Source organism: Cynara cardunculus (genome assembly GCF_001531365.2).
Source record: "Cynara cardunculus var. scolymus isolate 2C chromosome LG 7, CcrdV1, whole genome shotgun sequence".
Classification (NCBI taxonomy): Eukaryota; Viridiplantae; Streptophyta; class Magnoliopsida; order Asterales; family Asteraceae; genus Cynara; species Cynara cardunculus.
The window spans coordinates 5,076,260-5,096,691 of NC_037534.1; the positions used below are offsets into that span (position 1 = coordinate 5,076,260).

The window sequence follows — 20,432 nt, forward strand, 5'->3', positions numbered from 1 at the left end:
CTGTTTGATTGGTCCCAAATTAGACAGTGTGACCAGATCATCTGTCCTTAAGCGATTCAAATCTATTTGAGACGGATCAGTGTCAGATGTAGCTTTTTATGACAAGATAAAGCTTCGATTAGATAAAAAAATTGATTAAGTATATCAACATACCATACCAATAGCGAGCGAGTCCAAGAGAGTTCCAGTTAGATCGGTTGTTAATGATTAAGTTGTGCATCTCCATTCCCTCGTTTGTTCGTGTTGTGGTAACGAGCTTGAAACCACTGGCTATTGTTTCATCAACTGTTTGTTGTCCTCTCAACTATGGAAGACTGTATTTAGTTAGTGGGTGTGGTGTCTTATGTCATCGATCTCGGTTGAGGAGTTGATTGATTGTGTGGACTCTCACGCTATTCCGTATTCTAGGCGGATTATCTGGAAGACGGTGATTTGGACCAATCTTTATTCGATTTGGAGCTATCGCAACAATCAAACATTTTCGTGTGCCACAATTCAACAAGTGAATCGAATTTCGCTCTTCAACTTCTTTCCTTCTAATGGATGTCAAAACGTGCAAAAAACTTCCAACATATCGTGGACGAAATGGTACGGGGGTCAAGAGTTGGATGACTAGTTTCTAGTTGGGTTCTTTGTTTGTAGGGCTGTGTTCTCTTTGTATTTCCGTTTGTCTCGTTGACCCGATTATGTGTATTCCCGTTTGTCTCGTTTTTGTTAACATTTGTTGGTCTTTTTATCACTTATAGAAGACTTGAGATCATGTGAGACAAAAGGGTTTTCGTGAGACCCGTGAGACCAATTATCAACCCTTGTATTAGATCTACAATCTGAACATTCATAATTATAAAATTGCCACGATATTTCTCAATAATCACAAAATTGCCACCATGCAACTTTAGACAATTAGCTTATAAAGTTGATCAATAAACATAAATTGATCTTACGAATCTCACGAAAATCCATTGATTTCACGTGAACCCAACCTCTTATATAGAAGGTATAACCATCTTTTCCTCTTGTTTTTATTGTTTAATATATTACTTTGTTTTTTAAAAAATAAATTAAATTGTTAAAAAATTTGAAAAATGTTTTTTCTTGATAAAAAAATAAATAAAAAACAAAAATCTGAAAAGGCGGAAATAAACAGGATTGCCATCTCGATCCTCCTGTCCACGGTTGTCGTTGATAATACTTGTAGCCCTTTGATGGCCGTAAGGCCTCCTCTGCAATTCACCGCCTCCTCCTCCTCCTCCTCCTCCGTCACCGGTATCCAATTCCCATTCTACTCCTCCGCCATTTCTCCATTCTCCACCGCACTCCTCCGTTGTTTCGCTTCCGCCGCCACTCGTGTCGCTGGTGGTCCACCGCAGCAACACCACTCCGGCAAGCAAAAACAGAAACGTAATAATAGACATAGGTATTCTCATCAACAAACCCTAAATCAGCCGCTTATTTCATCATCATATCCATTGTATTGCCTCCGGCCTACGTCATCTCTGAAAGAAACACTGGCGCAGAAGATCGGTAAAGCTTTCCGCCATCCCGGCGCACCGTCAAAGGCAAGGGTTTATACCGACGTCAATGTTACTCGGCCTAAGGAGTATTGGGATTATGAGTCGCTTACTGTTCAATGGGGGTTAGACCTCTATCTTGCCATCTATTGGTTACTTTTGAGTATTGTCTTTTGTTTTTGTTAAATCTAATTTTGATCATCTTACAGGGAACAAGACGATTATGAGGTGTCGAGAAAGGTTGGAAGAGGAAAATATAGCGAGGTTTTTGAGGGATTTCATATTACAAATGACGAAAAATGCATCATCAAGATCCTTAAACCCGTTAAAAAGAAGAAGGTTAGACCCTTTTCTCGCCTCTATTCCCAAGTTTATTGTTGATATAGAAAGTGACTTATCCTTCCAGCGGGAGCTTCACGCGAGAGAAAAGTTTTTCCAATCAAAAAGAAGAACTCTCCCAAACAAAACCCTGACAGATTAGTTAAAACAGACAGCTTTATCCATACAGGAACTTGATAGAAAACCAGCCAAACAACCTATAGTGATGTTAGATCCCAACTCCCAAGTCGACTAGACTGAACTATTTGCTATCAGAGCCAAAACCTCTCACTCTAGAGACTAGACGCACTGAGGCAGTATGGACACGTCTTGCCCTTCACCTGTCTCACTGTCTGCCCCCTCTCGAAACTCTAGGACAATTGCTGCCTGTGTTAGAGTCGTGCATCGGCTAGACTTCAACTGTTTTTTCTCAATATATGTTGGAAGCTCCTCTCTCTCTCTTTAAGGACTTTTGGAGAATATATCTCATATATTATCATAGCCAAGGTCTACCACTGCAGGGACTAGCCATATGAGGCAATATGTACCTTTCTTTCCTTTCACCCGTCTAGACCTCTCTTGACACTTTACTAGTTGCTTGCAATTCTTCTTAACACCGTCATTAGTATCTTTCTGGCTCACTAACTAGAAGTATTCATATGAAGAAATGTTCATCACGTGGGTGAACTTTGTAGGATGAGAGTCATATTATTACTCTGTTCAGTCTTGCCATTTGGAAGCTTGTTACCGTTTTAAAATTTTAAGTTCAGTGACTGAATCAAGAGAGCAAATACCACATATCTGCAGCAATGCTGTTGGAACATGCCATGCTAACTCAATCCTAGTTCAATTTCGATGCTCTAGCTTTTTCATTTCGAGAGTTCTAGGTCAAAATTATCTTGGGATTCACAAGCATTTATGGAATGAGTGATGACCATTTGAGTCCCTAGGGGAAAGAAGAAATATAACTCTTTGTTTCCAGTAAGAGGTGTAACATCCTAGGCTAATCGTATTAGATATTGTCCGCTTTGTCCATACACCTGGACTCACAGTTTTAAAACGCATCTGATAGAGGAGGTATCCAGTTCCTTATAGGGGAACTAACCAACCGATGTGGGATCTTACAAGAGATTTGTAGAAAAATAATACAAAAGTAAGAGAAAATATTATGGATTTGATAGAATGTTGACAGGGTGGTTGAGGCTTGTGTTGGACATAGTTCCCTTAAGAAATAGATTCATTGCCGCACATCTGTTTCCCTGGGTACATAGCTAATGGCCAAAGCAATATGAACTGTCGGATTTCACACTTGATAGCACATCTACTTCAACCATTGAGGGGGAGGAGAAGAGGAGAGTATCAGAACACCCTATTATATAGATTCATTTGGGTGGGTGTTGTAGAAGCAAGAATTAAACTTTACATGGAAAGCCAACAATCACTTAAAATTTTAGAACAAAGCAAAATGAGGTTTTAACATTTTGTTCGGTCCGACAGAACATTCGTGTCTATGCACACAAGTTCAGTGGTCCGGACCTCATATAGGATCATGATTAAAACCCCTGCGCTCGCACGTGAGGGAGAGTTTTTGCCTTACCCGTTTACATGAGTGAAGGAATATAAACATGAAACAGACTTTTAGTTGGATTCCCTACCTATGTGGGACAAGTTCTTTTTTTCCACAAAGTCACCTTTGTGTTTTACCCCAAATGCTCCAATTTGAGATTCGATTTCTCATACACCTGACTTCCATTTTGGACAAACTTTACGTTGTTGCGTAGTTCTCACCAAGGAGACCACAACCTAATAAATTACTTAATGGAAAACTCATAAATACAGATTAATACTTTTGTCAAAAAATGGGCGGGGGAAACACACTTTTTCATTCCTTGCACCAAATTACAATCAAAATGCAAAACAATTAACTTTGGAATTTATCCATCATCTAATGCTTTCTAGTAAAGTAGTAATTACTAATTAGCTAGTTTACTATAATCAACTAGGAAGCTCTTTTATGACTTTCTTTTTCTCATTTTCCATATGCATCGTCATACCCACATTAGCAAAAACAAGTTAATAGGACTTCAGATGTGTTGATAGTTGTCACAGGGGAAAAATTACACCTGTGGTTTAGAATTTTAGATCATTTGAATTGCCTTTTAACATTGAACACTTTGCAAACATACATCATGTCGCATCACACCTTTCTCTTTCCATGTTGCATTATTGAACCAACATACATCTTGTTTATTCAGTTTTTTAATGCAGATCAAGAGGGAGATCAAAATCCTACAAAACCTTTGTGGCGGGCCAAATATTGTGAAGTTGCTAGATATTGTTAGAGATCAGCAATCAAAGACACCAAGTCTAGTATTTGAATATGTGAATAACACAGATTTCAAAGTGCTCTATCCAACACTTACTGATTATGATATCCGCTATTACATCTACGAGCTTCTAAAGGCAATTATCCCACATCACTTACTTTTTTGGTCTCTTAGGCAACTTATTTAGACAACACAATGTTTAGGAAACAAATAAATTTAAGCCCATTGAAGAAACCGAGCAACTATAGAGACACAATCAATCAACATAGAGGCAAAGAACAATTAGATGGCTCAATGACCAAATTAGTGAGAACTTTGACTAAATTTTCAAATGAACATTTGTAGATCAAGACTATAGCATGTCGAGAAGCCTTTATTATAAAAAGACAGGCATTGTCACATACGCAATTCACTCATGCAAGAGACATATGCATTAAATATTTCCAATAGAGTTACTTAGGACATAGATGAACCCTATTGGTAATATTTGCTACATTTGTCTCTTGTATGAGTGAATTGTGTAACCAATAATGTTCATCTTCTTATGATAACATCTTCTCGACAGCGACGGTTTTGATTTACAGATGCTGATTTGAAAATTTAGTCGTAGTTCTCAATAATTTGGTCATCGAGTCATCTAATTATTCTTTGCCTCTATGGTGATTGATTGTCCCTCTATGGTTGAGCGGTTTTCTTGATGGGCTTCAGTTTATTTGTATTTTGAACTTCTTGTTGTCTAAATAAGTTGCCTAGGTAATCTAGATATTAAAAGTACACTTTTCCAATATAAAATCGTGTTGGTTCTTTTGAAGGCATTAGACTTTTGTCACTCTCAAGGAATCATGCATCGCGATGTGAAGCCCCACAATGTGATGATTGATCATAGTCAGCGCAAACTTCGTCTTATAGATTGGGGTCTTGCAGAGTTTTATCATCCAGGGAAAGAGTATAATGTTCGTGTAGCTTCGAGGTCTGATTTCTTTATATGCTTTGAGGGATAACGAGGATATCTTATGCCCTCTACATTACATTCAACAGATTATTTGGCATGATTTGAATATGTTTATCACAATTATTTTGGGTAGCACATATTGACAGCAAATTTATTGGTCAATAACACCTCAGTGAAGACAGGGAGATCCAAGTCCGGGCTACTTATAAGACACGCAGGATAAATTCAAGCGACAGTTAATGTGTACATGAATGTAATAGATAATTTAAGGGGTGTTTGGTTAGAGGTATTAAGCAGTAATTAATGGGATTGAAAATAAAAGTAAGTGTTTGGTTTTATATAAAATAAGAACCCATTCCCCCATAAGCCTAAATTTTCATTCCACGTTAAATTGGGGGAATGAGAATTCATTCCCGTTTTCATTTCCATTCTCCTGTCTGAACCAAACAGCCCCTAAGATATTCATGTTTTAGAAAATAGAACATGTGGTCAAAGGATTAGTAGAATTTCATAAAGCCACTGCTTAAAGATACCAAATTGTTATAAAACATCCTGACAGCCATTATTCTAACATGGTGATCTAGAAGGCATAGGAAGGGTATGTATGTATGTATGTATGTATGTATGTATGTGCGTGCGTGCGTAACTGTTTGGTTTTATATAAAATAAGAACCCATTCTCCCAGAAGCCTAAATTTTCATTCCACGTTAAATTGGGGGAATGAGAATTCATGGTGATCTAGAAGGCATGAGAAGGGTATGTATGTGCGTGCGTCCGTCACTCCGCTTTTTGTGTGGCAATCAAATAAATAGACAAAATAACGCAGAGTATTTAATCCTTACCAAATTAATCGGTAAACTTGCTCACAAGACTAAAGGGGCCATTTACCAAACACTCTTCCGGTAAGCGCTTATCGGCAAGAAACCTCACCCTCACTTACCTTATCATGTGATATTTTCAGTCATCAAAATGGATTGTTGGTAAGCGTCTTAAACTTGGTAAGCGCTTACCGGATAAGAGTCGTCGCTCTCACTTACCGAGTAAGACTCTTGATCCTTGTCTTCCCTCTTACCAGGTTAGATTTTCAGTCCTTATCATAGTAAGTGTTCAGTAAACGGCCCCTAAGTTTTAGCGGGATGCTATATTCTACAAACACAAACAGCAAGCCTAGAAGTATCGAGAAAAACCTAACAAAAATTGACAAGCACAGGTGTTGACAACAAAACAAGGTTTAGAGATGAGTGTGTATGAATAAGAGAATCATGGAGAAGATGGGAGAAGTAGAAAAGATCTAGAAGCCCCAATTATTTGGATAGTTCAAGTTTTAAATGTTTCTTTTATTTAAGCTATATATACATAAGATGTCCATAAATGTGAAGAGTTATGCTAAAGTACAACTTTGAAGTAATTTTACCGCCATGAGGATCATGCTACTATGTACCCTACAAATTTCTACTCTTGCCATTTAAAAAACAAACTTTTTCCAGCGAGATGATTTCATATCGACAAGAATCCAAGATCTTTGAATGATCAACCCCCTTGTAGTTAAGAGAAACAATTAGAACTAATGCTTGAAGTGCTTTTAATGGATTATGGTTTAATCTTTTTTTGACTCACGTTTACTTTCTGATTGCAGATATTTCAAAGGTCCAGAACTTCTTGTTGATTTGCAAGATTATGATTACTCTTTAGATTTGTGGAGCCTTGGCTGCATGTTCGCCGGGATGGTGATTACATTTGCTCCAACCTATGATTTATATGACAACCTGCATCTATTATAATCAGCAAACCGTTAGAATTTATTTCTATTTCTCTTCTCTATTAAGCCTCAATGTAGGCATCTAAAATCAAACGATTTTTAGTAGGTAAAAGGGGATCTTTCTGGTCCAAGTTTTTGATCTACCAAAAACATGTACATGGCAACCTGCGACGGTACTAGAGTTTGATCCCTCACATAGTAAAGGGACACAAAAGATCTTTGAAGCTGTGTTAAGGTGCCTTGTAGCTTAAATGCTTATCTCGAAGCGGATTGTTGTCTACAGATATTTCGCAAGGAACCATTCTTTTTTGGGCAAGACAATCATGATCAACTAGTCAAAATTGCTAAGGTACACATTGTTTTCAGCTGTGGTTTGTATTTATGATTGTTTTTACTTGCAATGGTACTTTGATTGGTGATTACTGTAAGGATGAAGAATCGTGTGAGAATAGGAGTTAAGATGAGAAGTATAAGAAGGGATTTGGACCCTTGATCACTTTTAATCCCAAAACAACCTATGAATTGCGCTTTAGAATGGAATTGATCCAGTGTATCTCATTAGTATTGATCTAGTGGTTCTTTTCAATTAGAATTGATCCAAGGGCGGAGATCTCTTCTTACCCTTCTCACCGTAACTTCCATTCTCATCGGAACCCAACCCTACTTTAAGAGTTATAGCTTTGCATCCTTCAAGGAAAAACGGACAAGTATCCACATTTGTTTGAAGTGTGTTTGCATAAACAACTGTTTGGGTCATAGAACACCTTCATTTTACAAAAATGCGAGATCACCCTTTTATCGTAGTCCATCACATGTGATACTAAATCAGAGACACGTCCCACCTTTGGCATAACCTAGGTCGCAAGCGAAGTCACCCACACACCACTAGGTCCTCACGTGTATTATCACATGTGATAAAGGTGTTTTTGCTTTTTTTTAAAATGAAGGTGTTCTCCTTTGAACCTCCACCTATATATATATACATGTATATATAAAGACTTAAAGAGAGTTTTCCATTTATTTAGCGTTTCCCCCTGAACTTAACCCTATACATATATACACATATATGGGTTGAAAATCAAATGAAAATCGTAAAAATGTTAAAAACCATGAAAACTGTTATGAAACAATACATGTAAATTGTGCGGTGTTGTTTCATACATGAAACATATAGGTTTGTTTCACATGTAAATGTGTTTCATATATGAAACACACACACAAGAACAAAACGTGTAAAACACACACAGAAAACCTGTAAAGGACCTTGACTTCTATCTTAAAATGAAACTCATTGAATGGTTGAGATCGGGTTTTCCCCTATATGTGTTTGTCTGTGTGTGACTATGAAATGCGATTTCCTCGATGTTTAATTCCCATATCTTGAAAACCAATGATGCCTCTTGTTTCTTGTTGTCGCCTTTGGAGGGTTCTTGTTTTGGTGTTGGTATGTCATGTGCTTATGGTTATCCTATTGTATACTAACGGTCGTGAGTTATTGCAGTTTTTTTATAAGGATCGAGTTTTATGAAAACTATATCTTTGTTTTCTTCTTTGGGTGGTAGGTATTAGGTACCGATGAGTTAAATACTTATCTACAAAGGTACCTTTTAGAGCTAGACCCACATCTTTCCGCCCTTGTTGGCAGGTTGGTAACATCTTCTCATCTCGTTTGTAAGTTTTTTCGTTTTAATTCTAATAATCTTTTTTTCTGCTATTGGCTCCCAGGCACAACAGGAAACCGTGGACAAAGTTTGTTAACGCTGATAACCAACACTTAGCTGTGGCGGAGGTTAAATATTTATCCATATATGTCTAAATATGCATCTTGAACTATTTGCATTTGGCTTGTAGATTTGGGATCGTGAGACACACCTGTTTTCGTGAGATCTGTGAGACACAGTCGACCCCTTGGATGAGTGTTTTTCTTATCTCGTCCAACCTTCACAGCAGAACACTAGACTTTGGCATGAAAAAAACCGAACCTTTGCATGAAAAACACAGTGAAAAATCACAGGAAAAACATACCAAACCTTCACTGTGTGTCTCAGGGTATCTCGAAAAATGGGTGGTCTACGAGAACCCAACGCTTGGCTTGTTTTGTGGTTGATATGTTTTTCTTCCATAGGCGATCGACTTCCTTGACCAGCTGCTTAAGTATGATCATCAAGAAAGACCAACCGCTAAAGAAGCGATGGTAATTTTCTTAGCTCCTGTACGCATGAAATCTAAAATGGCAAATAGTGCCCGATTTGAGACCTCTTTAAATTCCAAAATGAGAAACCTTTTTTGAGTTTTGACCTCTTCCCGGAAATACCCACACTAATCTTTGTGGGCAAAGGTCAGATCTGCTTACATCCCACAACGGGCCCACCTCCAGGTGGGATATACATGCTCGTTTGGCTTAAGATGTTTGCAACTTGCAAGTGATTGTTGTTGGTACACCAACACCTTTAGACAGAGAGATTTAGGGGTCACTTACCAGCAAAAATTGGGTAAGCGAGTACCTGGCAAAAGTCATCAAGCTCGCTTACCTTACCAGGTAAAATTCTTGGTCATCAAAATAGCATAATATAAGCTTTTTTTACCCGGTAAATGCTAATCAGATAAAAGTCACCGCCCTCACTTACTGGGTATTTACCCAGTAAGATTGTTGGTAAAGACCATCATCTCTGACCGGGTAAGCATCTCTTACATGATACGAGGCAATATACAGCCCCTTGTATTGTGACTGAAACTTTTGTGCTTGGTATATGCAGGCACATCGGTACTTTTCGCCCATAAGAAGCGCAGAGAGCAGCCGAACTCGGGCCTAGTGCAGGTTCATTCTTGGCTGCAACTCATTTTGATTTTCTTCATTATTTGCATCATTGGTTGTAAACATGTATTTTCTGTCATCTGGTACGGATACCCACGGTTAACAAAAAGAAGTAATATTCATCTTATGCAGTATAATCTAATACATTTCTTATTCCCATATCTTGTTTGGTATTTTGAGAATTTAGATTTTCTAATTTTTCAAAATGCAAAATGTAACATCTCAGGCTAATCATACCCATATATTGTTCGCTTTGTCCATATACATGGATTCACGGTTTTAAAACGCGTATGGTGCAGGAGGTATCCAGTTTCTTATAAAACAACCTTTGTTCCCCTCCCCAACCGATGTGGGATCTCACACAAACCAAAAACAAAAAGTTCCATCTTTTAATTGTAAGTGTTCGGGTAAACTTACGTGCACCTTGACTAATAACATGGAGGCCCGAAGTTAACAGCTAGCCAAACCGAACCCCCTTCAGTAGACTTGAAACGGTGTTAACAGGCGTTGAACAGTTGAGATACCCTCATTATTGACGACATTTTCACTAAACTAAATACGACCCCCATTGGAAACGTCATTTTTAGAGCGTTTCACTGCTACATCAAATTCTCAAAACACGCTACGAGTCTCTAATTATGCTAAAAAACCCTCAAAGAAAAGGCCGCATTTCCCCTTTCTTTCGTTACAGAAGGCGGCTTAACATCCTAAACAACAATTTACACACAACATAATCTACGACAAAGATTGCCTCCTGCTCCTCGACGACGACTTTGTTTCCTCGGATGTATCCGAACTTCCGTTGTCGCTATCTTTGTCTTTGCTCGAAAACACCTTCATGAATGTCCTTTTCGACATGATCATCCCTTTTGCTTTATTTGTCTTCATGACATCTTTCTCAAGCTCCCCTTTCAGTGTCTTGAGCTCTTCACTTGTGGGCACCGACCCCCATTCTTCTTCCGTATTTGTTGTTGCGGTTCTTGAGCTCCCATTCGACCCAACCAGTGGCAAAGCCATGGTGGGTTCAGCCGGGACCTCACCATTTGTGCCACTGGTTATGGTGGAGCGTAGCTGCTCGAAGAAGAGGACTTGCACCACCACACGTAGAGGGAGTCGCTCGTTTTGAACCACATGCCGGCAAGCGTCCGGTGACAACTTCCGGCAGTCCATCAACCTGCAAATTCTTTTCTTTTCCCTCTTACTGATCCCCGGATGTTCCTGTTAAAATTCATTACTAAAATCAGTTGTTTGATACACCAAGCCAAATAAAGGTTAGAACTCGGGCCGTTTCTCATGGGTCGCCAATCTAAGTACGCAAACAACACTTGTCCGAGTAGTTTTCATCATTTTATGGTTTAATTTGATATGGGTAGTTTAGTAATTTTAGTAAGGGACAATGAATTTTTGTATTGTCCTGCATACCAAAGTCGCCCTCGGGGCCACCGAAGGATTTTCCTGGTCGTAATCTTCATGGCCCTATGGGATTAGTCAAGGTACGCACAAACTGGCTCGAACACCCACAATTACTATGAAAAAAACCCCGAAAGTTGAAACGAAAATTCAATAAGTTACCTTAAGATACATGTCGATCGCACGATAAATCCCATCGTGGGTTGATCTTGGTAAAGTCGACACCATGTCTGCAAGATCCGCGAACTTTAACAATGGCAGATTTGGATCCTTTGCGATTTCAGCAAGGTAGCCATCGACAATCTTGGCCACGCTGACTTTTGCAGCCGAGTCAACATGTTTCACCTCTGAGAACTCATTCTCGCTACTCTCATCCCGCATCATGAATATAGCGACCAATTCTTGAACCAAGTCAACATCAAGAATCGTGATTTCAGCAACCGCTGCATTCTGCAGCTGCTGCCCAATCCTTCTCATCAAATCGTTCTTTCGGGTTTCTGCACAGTTGAGAAGAACACATGCGTGCAACAAATGAACTAAAAACCCGCAAGAAACGCTGGTTTTTTCATCCGGGAGGAGCCCGATAATCATTTCGATCAAAGAACGAGTTTTCGCATCATCCCTGCCAACGTTACCGTCTTTTTTCCCGAACCACGACAACCGTTTCTGCAAGTATGCTCTTAGAGATTCGCCAAGAACATCGGAACTCGCTTTCCCTTTGGTCTTGATCGTGATCATAACTCGTTTATACAAGTCGCTCGAAAGATCGCACAGATCTTCCACCCACCAATCTTTCGGAACCATTAGTTGTTTCTTCACACCATCGTAACACGATGATTCATTCTTTCGATTATAAGTATACGACCACTCGACTTTAGAGGCTTCGACAGAAACTTTCGAAGCTATGGAGTCTAAACAATGGCTAACCACCTTAAGTTCCTCGGACCATGGAAGAAGAGATTTGGTCGTTTGGAAAACGATGATCGAATCTTTCCAAGTTCGAAAAATGCTCGAATTCAAAAACACTTCGATCTTGTAAATGAGATTGCCTTTATCAACGGTTTCGTACATTTCTAGATACTCTGCTGCACATCGAGCCAAAACCACGTTGTACGCGTTGAGGGTGACCGTCATTCCATAACAAAACTTGGCGCAGATCTCGAACGCAGCAGGGCCACCTGGGATGTCATGGATTTCGAGTTCTTCATTGTTTCCGGTATCTGAAACTGCAACCATTTTCTGCAAACGGGCACTCTTGGATAACAGCGGAAACTACAAACAACAGTAACCAACATTTTATTCGACCGTTCAAGAAAGTCGACATAATTTATTAGCGTAATACGAAACTATTGCACCTTGTGTAGATAAAACTTGATGTCTCCAACACTTACGATCATGTCGCTAGCCAGATCGGTCGCCACGTATCTGAACATGAACAAAATCGTTCAGATCAAAACGTAAGAGCTTAAAGATGCATATTAGGCTATGTTCGACATAAAGCTAACTAGGGTTTGTTAGCAGCTTAATGAGCTTAAAGAGACTCACGGCTTATTCGGTGAGCTTTACATGATTATTTGGTAGTGGCTTAATAATATAAAGAGTGACTTATTCAGTAAGTTTCTAGGGGGGTTTATGCAGAAAGTCACGGTTTTTTAAACCTGTCCCTCACGATTAAAGAACGTGCCCTTTCCATTTATGAAAAATCCCTCTCAAACAAAAACCTTCACAACCTATACAGACAGATTAATTTACACACACAGCTTCATATTTTCAACACTTAATGTAATACCAACCATACAGCTCATAAACTAATCATGTTTGGTAAAAACTAACTGATAAACTAGATCACAATGTAAAATGATCTAAACGAAGATAAAAAGTGAAAACGTTTTTTTCAATAAGCTCAAAAAATAATACTTTAATAGATTCAAGAACTGATTGCACCCATGCATCTTCTTCACAAAATATATTATGAAATCAGGAATCATAAGTAAAAAGATTGCATTTTGAGTGAGAAAGAGAGATCAAGAGCTAGCATTTGAAGATGGGTTTGAAGATATCCAAAAGATAATATGCTACAGACCTTCATACTCTTCAAGATCAGTATAAGTTCACAAGAATTTAACAACATACTGACCGATTATCTTCGGCATTCGACTGAAACAAATCCGGCTTTGATCCAAGTTTCATGAACTTCATCTTCAACACCCCAAAACTGTTATCACCTCCAAGATTCAACCAAATTAACTAACTCGAATCGAGAATCGCCACCAGTTGAATGGTTTAAATCTAGTGAGTTTTGCACAGAAGAAAATAGGAAAATTAAACCCCAGAAATGAGCACTTAATTTCTAATTGAAAGTTTACACAAATAGAGGGTGTTTCAAGATTTCTTGAAAATGAATAAAATGAGTTTTTAAGGTTTTTAAGAGATTTTTGCTACCTTGGATGCTGCTGCTATCATAAACCCGAAAAATGGTGAAAAGAATGGGGTAAGCAAGGAGACACTGCTACAAATGACACATACTTTCACAGACTCTTTTAACTAGAAATTATCAATATTTAGACACCAGAGGCAGAGGCACCACCACTTGCTACCACTGACATCCACCACCTCTTGCCTTATATATTTCTTTATATCTTTCTCTCACCTCAAAACCCCCCAAATTTCAATATTCAAACCCTAGAAAATCCACATTCCTCCATAAAATCTTTCTGTTACCAATGGGAATTTGGGGGACCTGCCACACAGCCAACATGATCTTGATATGAGTTAAAATAGACCACCAAATTAGTAGACAACAAACAAACATCAACTTGCTTTGGTACTTTAAAACAAAAATCACATACCAGTCTTGCACTAAAACCAACAAATTTACTTCAAGAAATTGCAGGATGGAATACAATAAAGTAGAAGACAAACCTCAGTTTATCATGAAACCCCACTTGAAAACTTCAATATACAATCGAAACAAACAACCCCAATCTCAAGACTTAATCAATTCGTATGAAGAATCAATCAGAGTTGGAGCAGATAAAACTGCAAAGGTCAAATCAAACAGTTGAAGGGTCTCAAAGGCATAAGAAAACCAAAGAGACAAACACTCAAACAGTTGGTGTGCAATCTTTTTAGGATACGAAGAAAGCTAAAGAGAACACCAAACCCCACACCCCACTTAATTGTCGTGATCTTTTTACAATAGTTGAGACCAATGTGAAGGCACAAAATTAAGGGTTTGGAGTTTCTGATCAATAAAAGATGATAGAAAAAAGAAAAAGAAAAAGGGGGAAAAACGAGATCGCACAAAATTGGGGGAAAATTTAGAAAAAAAATAAAGATAAACACAATAGCAACCAACCATGAAAAAGATGAGTTGTCGTTAATCTTTGCCAGCCACTAAAGCAACAGTGTGTTATCGCAAAAAGCCAAAGCTGGATCAGAATGTTCGCACTTCCCACAGTAAAATTTCTTGGCGTTTAGTTGTTATTTATCCCTTTAGAATCAGCACCACCACCGCCCCCACCACCGCCCTCCTCCGCCTTTTTCTTATATATATTTTTTCTCCGGCCCCTATCAGTTTGATGGGGCGTACTTGATTCCATTTCCAACAGAAATTATCAAACTTTATTTTGGACAGACAAAAATCGTTGGCTTTTCAGACCATCATAACTAAAGCTACACATATAAATTCGATAAGTCCATCGACTCGTCTAATCCAACCCGAAAGTAAACCGATATATAACTCAATTGACCAACCTGAAAAGCTGATTCAATTCGTAAAATGTACACAATAATTGTTTGAACGAATATAACTTACGTTACTTATGTCATTTTTGTATTATTTTCGTTACACACGGACACGTACACGTATATGAAGATGAGTTCGATTCTGGTGAGAATAAGAGTTATGGTGAGAAGTTGAGAACAAAACATTCGTATAGTTTTATTTACAGTTGAACAAAATTAAGTTAGTTAAAAAAGTCAACTCATCCAAATGCTCATAAATGTTTTTACATTCTCACTATAACCGTTATTTTTACACAAACCCTCGCCTAGGGCAAAGCGGGTGGTCGCCCTGGAAATAGTCTGCTCACACAGCGGGTGGTCATCCTGGGATTAGTCGGCTCGCATAGTGGGTTGGATATTCAGGTTAATAAAAAAAAATAGTTTGTAACTGTAAAATTGAGAATGTTTTTATAGTTTAAAAAACAGGTTTAAGAAATAATAACATGACATATATAATCTTTGTCGGTTTATATAATTTATACTATACAATTTAATTATGATCATGAAGCCTTTAGCGTGTAGTTCAGTTGGCAAAGAGACAGAACGACTTTGTCCAAATATAAAACAGGTTCCGGATTCAGCTAGTTTCAACCGTTATACGAGTCAACAAGTGTCCTGTTATGTCGGTGTTATTAGAGCTGGATTTTATGTAAAATCGGTTGAAGTTGTCGGTAATCAACTTTTTGCCTAAATATAATCATAAAAATAGAAATATAATATTAATAATTTAATATAAAAAATAGTAGATATGAATAAAAGGAGTATGCGTTGGGCCCCGTAACAGTAAAGTGAAATGAGTCTTCAATCCTTGTGATGACCACAATGCGGCCCCTTTCTTTGTCTTGGAATCTTTTAATTGTTACATATAAATTGGAGAAATTATTAAGGGGTTGTTTATCCAATTGCTTACCTGGTAAGCGTTTACCGATAGGAGTCGATACTATGATTTATTTTGATGTGTAAGATTTTAGTATATCAAAACATATCGAATGCAACAATTTACTGGGTAAGAGTTATCATCCTTACTTACCGAGTAAGACTCTTCATCCTTCTTATCGCTCTTACCCGGTAAGATTCTTGGCACTTCTCATGTCCATCCGATGAAGAAATTTATCTGGTAAGCACTTACCAAAGTAAGTGTTTAGTAAACGGCCCATAAGTCAATTTTTAAACTAGTCATTTTTTTTATATAAATATGACCCGTTAAGCATCTATGGCTGAATGGTTAAAGCACCGAACTTATAATTGACGAATTCGTGCGTTCAATTCCTACTGGATGCACGTCAATAAGACCCTCCAATAAGTCTATTGGAATTAGCTCTGTACATATTTTTATGCAATTTGTTTATGAACCACTCTAATGTCGTTATTCAAAATCTCGCCATCCATGGATTAATTGAATGAGATGGTTGTTTATATTTGACGCGTAATATTATTCTCGTCATATACCAGTTTCATACATAAACTGGCATTCAAAATCTCGTAAATCCTATTGAATTGGCAGAGCGAATGAATAATTATGCATTTAAATTCTTGTAAACGACAAATACTTTACTTTTATGATTCCTTACCGCATACGTTCTTAAGATAACTTGTGTTTTTTTTAAATATTTTCGTCATTTTAATGAAATGTGTTATGTTTGACGGCAATAAAATCTAGCAAACTGGAATTAACGCGATTATATTAATTGACTACATTTTACGTCCTCTTTTAGTATTTCGTATTACAGTGTGCAAATCGTCTGGGTTTTTTATGCCTCTTCGGCTTCGAGACTATATGATATTGTAAACGTTTTCATAAGCCTTTGACCAGAGAGAGACCATCAAATAGCCGAAATCAAGACTGATGTTACTTCAGGTTTAGCTGCAATTACCTTTCGTGGTGGGTCCGTTTCTTTATGATAATGAAATCATTCAGTCGAAAACAGTCAGTTAATGAAACAGATCTATACAACAGGCGAAAAGGAGTTCTAGTTCATGATCTGAACGAGGGAAACATATACCATAATACAAGCCCACTTAGATAAATGCAGCTTTTTCTCCTGATGTTGTCGGAATTATCTGTAATAAGATATTGACTACAACTTATACTCAAAACGAATACTATGCCCCCATCAAAGATTACATTTTGCTTTTTATTTTATTTTTATTATTATTAATTTACTTATTAAGTTTAATAAATGCAAATTGTAATTATTTTTTTTAATATTATACATATATTTTTATAAAAATAGCTTATTGAAGGTGGAGCATGTATGGGTGTCACGTGCTCCACTCGTGGATTCTCCCTCCGAAATTAGGACCAAATAACGTTTAAATTATTTTTTATTTGTTTTTAGAGTAAATCACGTTCTTAGTCCCTGTGGTTTGTTGTAAATTTCTGTTTTCATCCTTGTGTTTCTAAAATTATGGTTTTAGTCCCTCTTGTTTTTAATTTGTTGCTTTTTCGTCCATGTAGTTTACAATTTATCTATACTATATTATAAAGCATTTGATAAAAACTCTTAAAAACTATTTTTTATTCATGAATTACTGTCTATTTAGAAATAATAATAATAAATTTATAGTCATATATATATATATATATATATATATATATATATATATATATACACACACACACATACACACTGAATAGGGGGTAAGAACCACTTACAGACATAATGACCAATAAAAGACATGACAACAACCGAGGTTCTTATCTGACAAGTGGGAAAGAAAACTCTTACTCGACTAATGCTTAGGGGGTAAGAGACGCTTACAAACATAATGACCTATAATGTTAATTCAAAAAGTAAGTGAGGATGTTGACTTTTAACAGTAAACACTTACTTGATAACCATTTGAAAAAATGCATCTAACTGTAAAATACATACATACACTTTTAACTTTTGATTTAACATTTTTACAAATTTATCTAATCACATCACTCACAGTTTCATAGATTCACATACGTCACAAACTCAGTTGAAACAAAGTTGTAGAACCATCCGGAATTATATTTTTAGTATTTAATCACAGGCTACTTATACAATATATATATATATATATATATGTGTGTGTGTGTGTGTATTAATTTTCTTATAATAAATAATATATACATAGACTTAAATGCTCAATTATTTGAGAACCACATATATTATGATAACTGTCAAAACTATTATCATAAGGTATTGTTTCATATGATTTTTTTTCCATATAAGGCTAGAAATTAATATACTGATTAACATAAATTTGTTTCTCAATGTGTTTATTTCATATGTATCTAGTTCACAATATAAAACTTTTCAGTTATATCTTTTGTTCCACAAACACATAAAAAATATTCACATTGTGAAACAAATATACATTAATCATTACACTAAATCCAAACCATAGGTGAAAAAAAAGTCATGTGAAATAACACATGATGCACTGGTTATTAAAGTTATCACAATTTTACGAGTTCTCAAACGAAGGCCCTATATTTAACATATATACAAATACATCGTCTTATATCATACCTTAAAAAATATCGCGTCTCATGCCACACCTCACGCAGTTAAAACCTTGTTTCGTAAGTTCTTTGTGCTCAAGCATAAATCTTCAACGACTTTTACGATATCTTCGTATTTTTCGTACTGTCATTAAAATAAGTACTCTGTAAAATAATTAACGGTGTAAGAGTACACTTGAACTCAACAGACAACAAATAAAAAAAGCTGCAACAAAATTATTATGTTTTGACATTGGTCATATGTCATGGGGTCGTTGTTTGTGACTAAATGATGATTTCATGGTAGACTTTCTGATCGATGTCTTGTTGGATGTTCGGTAGACATTATATCAGATCAACTTTTGTAGTTAAAAAAAAATAGGAAATTATAATGTATTTTACACTGTATTTAATCATTTAAAATACTCGATCTGATGACATATTTTCTTGCTAAAAATGAAAGAGAATATATTTCTTTTCCTATATTTCGAACAGATAAATATAATCCAAAAAAAATGAATAGCCATTTTTACTTTTCGGCCTTTCTCTTGTGTTTGATTGAATGATTCTATTCATGAATCGTGTGAAAAAGAGAGTTAAAGTGATAAGCGTAAGATGAGATTTGGACTATTGATTACTTTTAAACTTAAACTCACCCATGAATCGGGGATTGATCTGGTGCATCTCATCCTAATGTGCATTCAAGGGTGGAGGTCTTTTTCTTACGATTCTCACTGAAACTCAACCCTAATTGAATGTCAACTCTAATGAGAAGAACCGAAATATACCCGATCAATTCCCTTCTAAAATACAATTCATGGTTGGGCATAAGATTAAAAATAATCAAGGTTCAGACTTCTTCTTACGCTTCTCACCATAACTTCTTTTTTCATATGATCCTTCATGTATATATATATATATATANTGTGATACCTAATCATATATAAGATGCATAGTGATACCACTGTGTTACATCTTCGATCGATCACACAAACAACATCAATGTGATACTCAATCACATATATGATGCATTGTGATACCATTGTAGTATCACCGGAGGACGGTGGCCGGCGGAAGGTGGCCGGAGAGAGAAAAGAGGAGGGTGGAAAGTTGTAAAATAACAAAAATATCTTTGCATTAAAATTTTAATTCAAAATTGCCAAAATTATAAATTTTCTAATTTATCTATTGATTTGTGGTTAATATTGGTTCTGACAGTTACCACAAACTAATTATTTCTCATTTGATTAGGCCCATATATATATATATGTATATATTGATAAAAACTCTTATAAACAATTTTTTACGCATGAAGTACTGTATGTTGATGTATATTACTTAAAATTTCAAGATTACAAGTAAATTATCATGAAGTACTGTATGTTGATGCATATTACTTAAAATTCAAGATTACAAGTAAATTATGCATAAGTACAACTTATTAAAGCTCCATGTTTGAATTTGTGTAACTAATTGCGGATAAACATAATCAAATAGAAGATAAACACTCATTTTATAATATCAAAAATCTAAAATATAATTAGGATAATTATCGAGTTCTAACAAAATAATATTTATAAGAAAGTTATATTATTAAACCAAATATAAATTACTTCATTATTGAACATAAATTAAATTATAATAAAAACCCTTCTAGTATGTATGTATGTGTGTGTGTATATATATATATATATATATATATATATAGAAAGAGAGAGAGAGAGAGAGAGAGAGAGTTAGGTTCACGTAAGACTAAAAGTTTTTTCTTGAGACCCGTAAGACCAATTTATGTTTATTGATCAACTTTATAATCTAATGATCTAATGGTCTAAAGTTGTAAGGTGATAAATTTGTGATTATTAAGAAAGTCTCGTGGCAATTTTGTGATTATGAATGTTCAGATTGTATATCTAATTCAAGGGTTAAGAATTGGTCTTACGGGTCTCACGAAAAAACTTTGGTCTCACATGATCCCAAGTCTCTCTCCTTTCTCTCTCTCTCTATCTCTCTCTCTCTCTCTCTCTCTATATATATATATATATATATATATATATATGTGTGTGGGCCTATTCAAGGGAG

The 20,432-nt window shown here is 36.3% G+C and overlaps 2 protein-coding genes across 7 annotated transcripts; one reads left to right on the forward strand and one right to left on the reverse strand.

The window, feature by feature from the left end:
* Window positions 1–1,174: 1,174 nt before the first annotated feature.
* On the forward strand, window positions 1,175–9,843 carry LOC112515277 (casein kinase II subunit alpha-like). 2 transcript variants are annotated; one of them, XM_025121992.1, is made up of 11 exons: window positions 1,344–1,417; window positions 1,518–1,636; window positions 1,721–1,850; window positions 4,085–4,292; window positions 4,969–5,126; window positions 6,745–6,835; window positions 7,151–7,216; window positions 8,430–8,512; window positions 8,593–8,656; window positions 8,993–9,061; window positions 9,624–9,843. In XM_025121992.1, exons 2-11 carry the CDS (start codon window positions 1,582–1,584, stop codon window positions 9,678–9,680), a joined length of 981 nt encoding a protein of 326 aa, XP_024977760.1. In that variant the 5' UTR covers window positions 1,344–1,417; window positions 1,518–1,581; the 3' UTR covers window positions 9,681–9,843. The 2 variants fall into 2 exon arrangements, with proteins under 2 accessions (XP_024977759.1, XP_024977760.1); XM_025121991.1 differs by having other exon boundaries at window positions 1,175–1,636; window positions 4,098–4,292.
* Window positions 9,844–10,194: 351 nt separating this feature from the next.
* Window positions 10,195–14,306, reverse strand: LOC112515087 (BTB/POZ domain-containing protein NPY4-like). Of its 5 annotated transcripts, none has more exons than XM_025121738.1 (6): window positions 14,015–14,306; window positions 13,743–13,832; window positions 13,230–13,381; window positions 12,448–12,517; window positions 11,255–12,364; window positions 10,195–10,900 (listed from the first exon to the last, which is right to left on the reverse strand). In XM_025121738.1, the coding sequence occupies exons 3-6, from the start codon at window positions 13,289–13,291 to the stop codon at window positions 10,418–10,420; spliced, it is 1,725 nt and encodes a 574-aa protein (XP_024977506.1). In that variant the 5' UTR covers window positions 13,292–13,381; window positions 13,743–13,832; window positions 14,015–14,306; the 3' UTR covers window positions 10,195–10,417. The 5 variants fall into 5 exon arrangements, with proteins under 5 accessions (XP_024977506.1, XP_024977503.1, XP_024977504.1 ...); XM_025121735.1 differs by having other exon boundaries at window positions 13,535–13,832; XM_025121736.1 differs by having other exon boundaries at window positions 13,535–13,832; window positions 13,942–14,306.
* Between the last annotated feature and the right edge of the window lie 6,126 nt (window positions 14,307–20,432).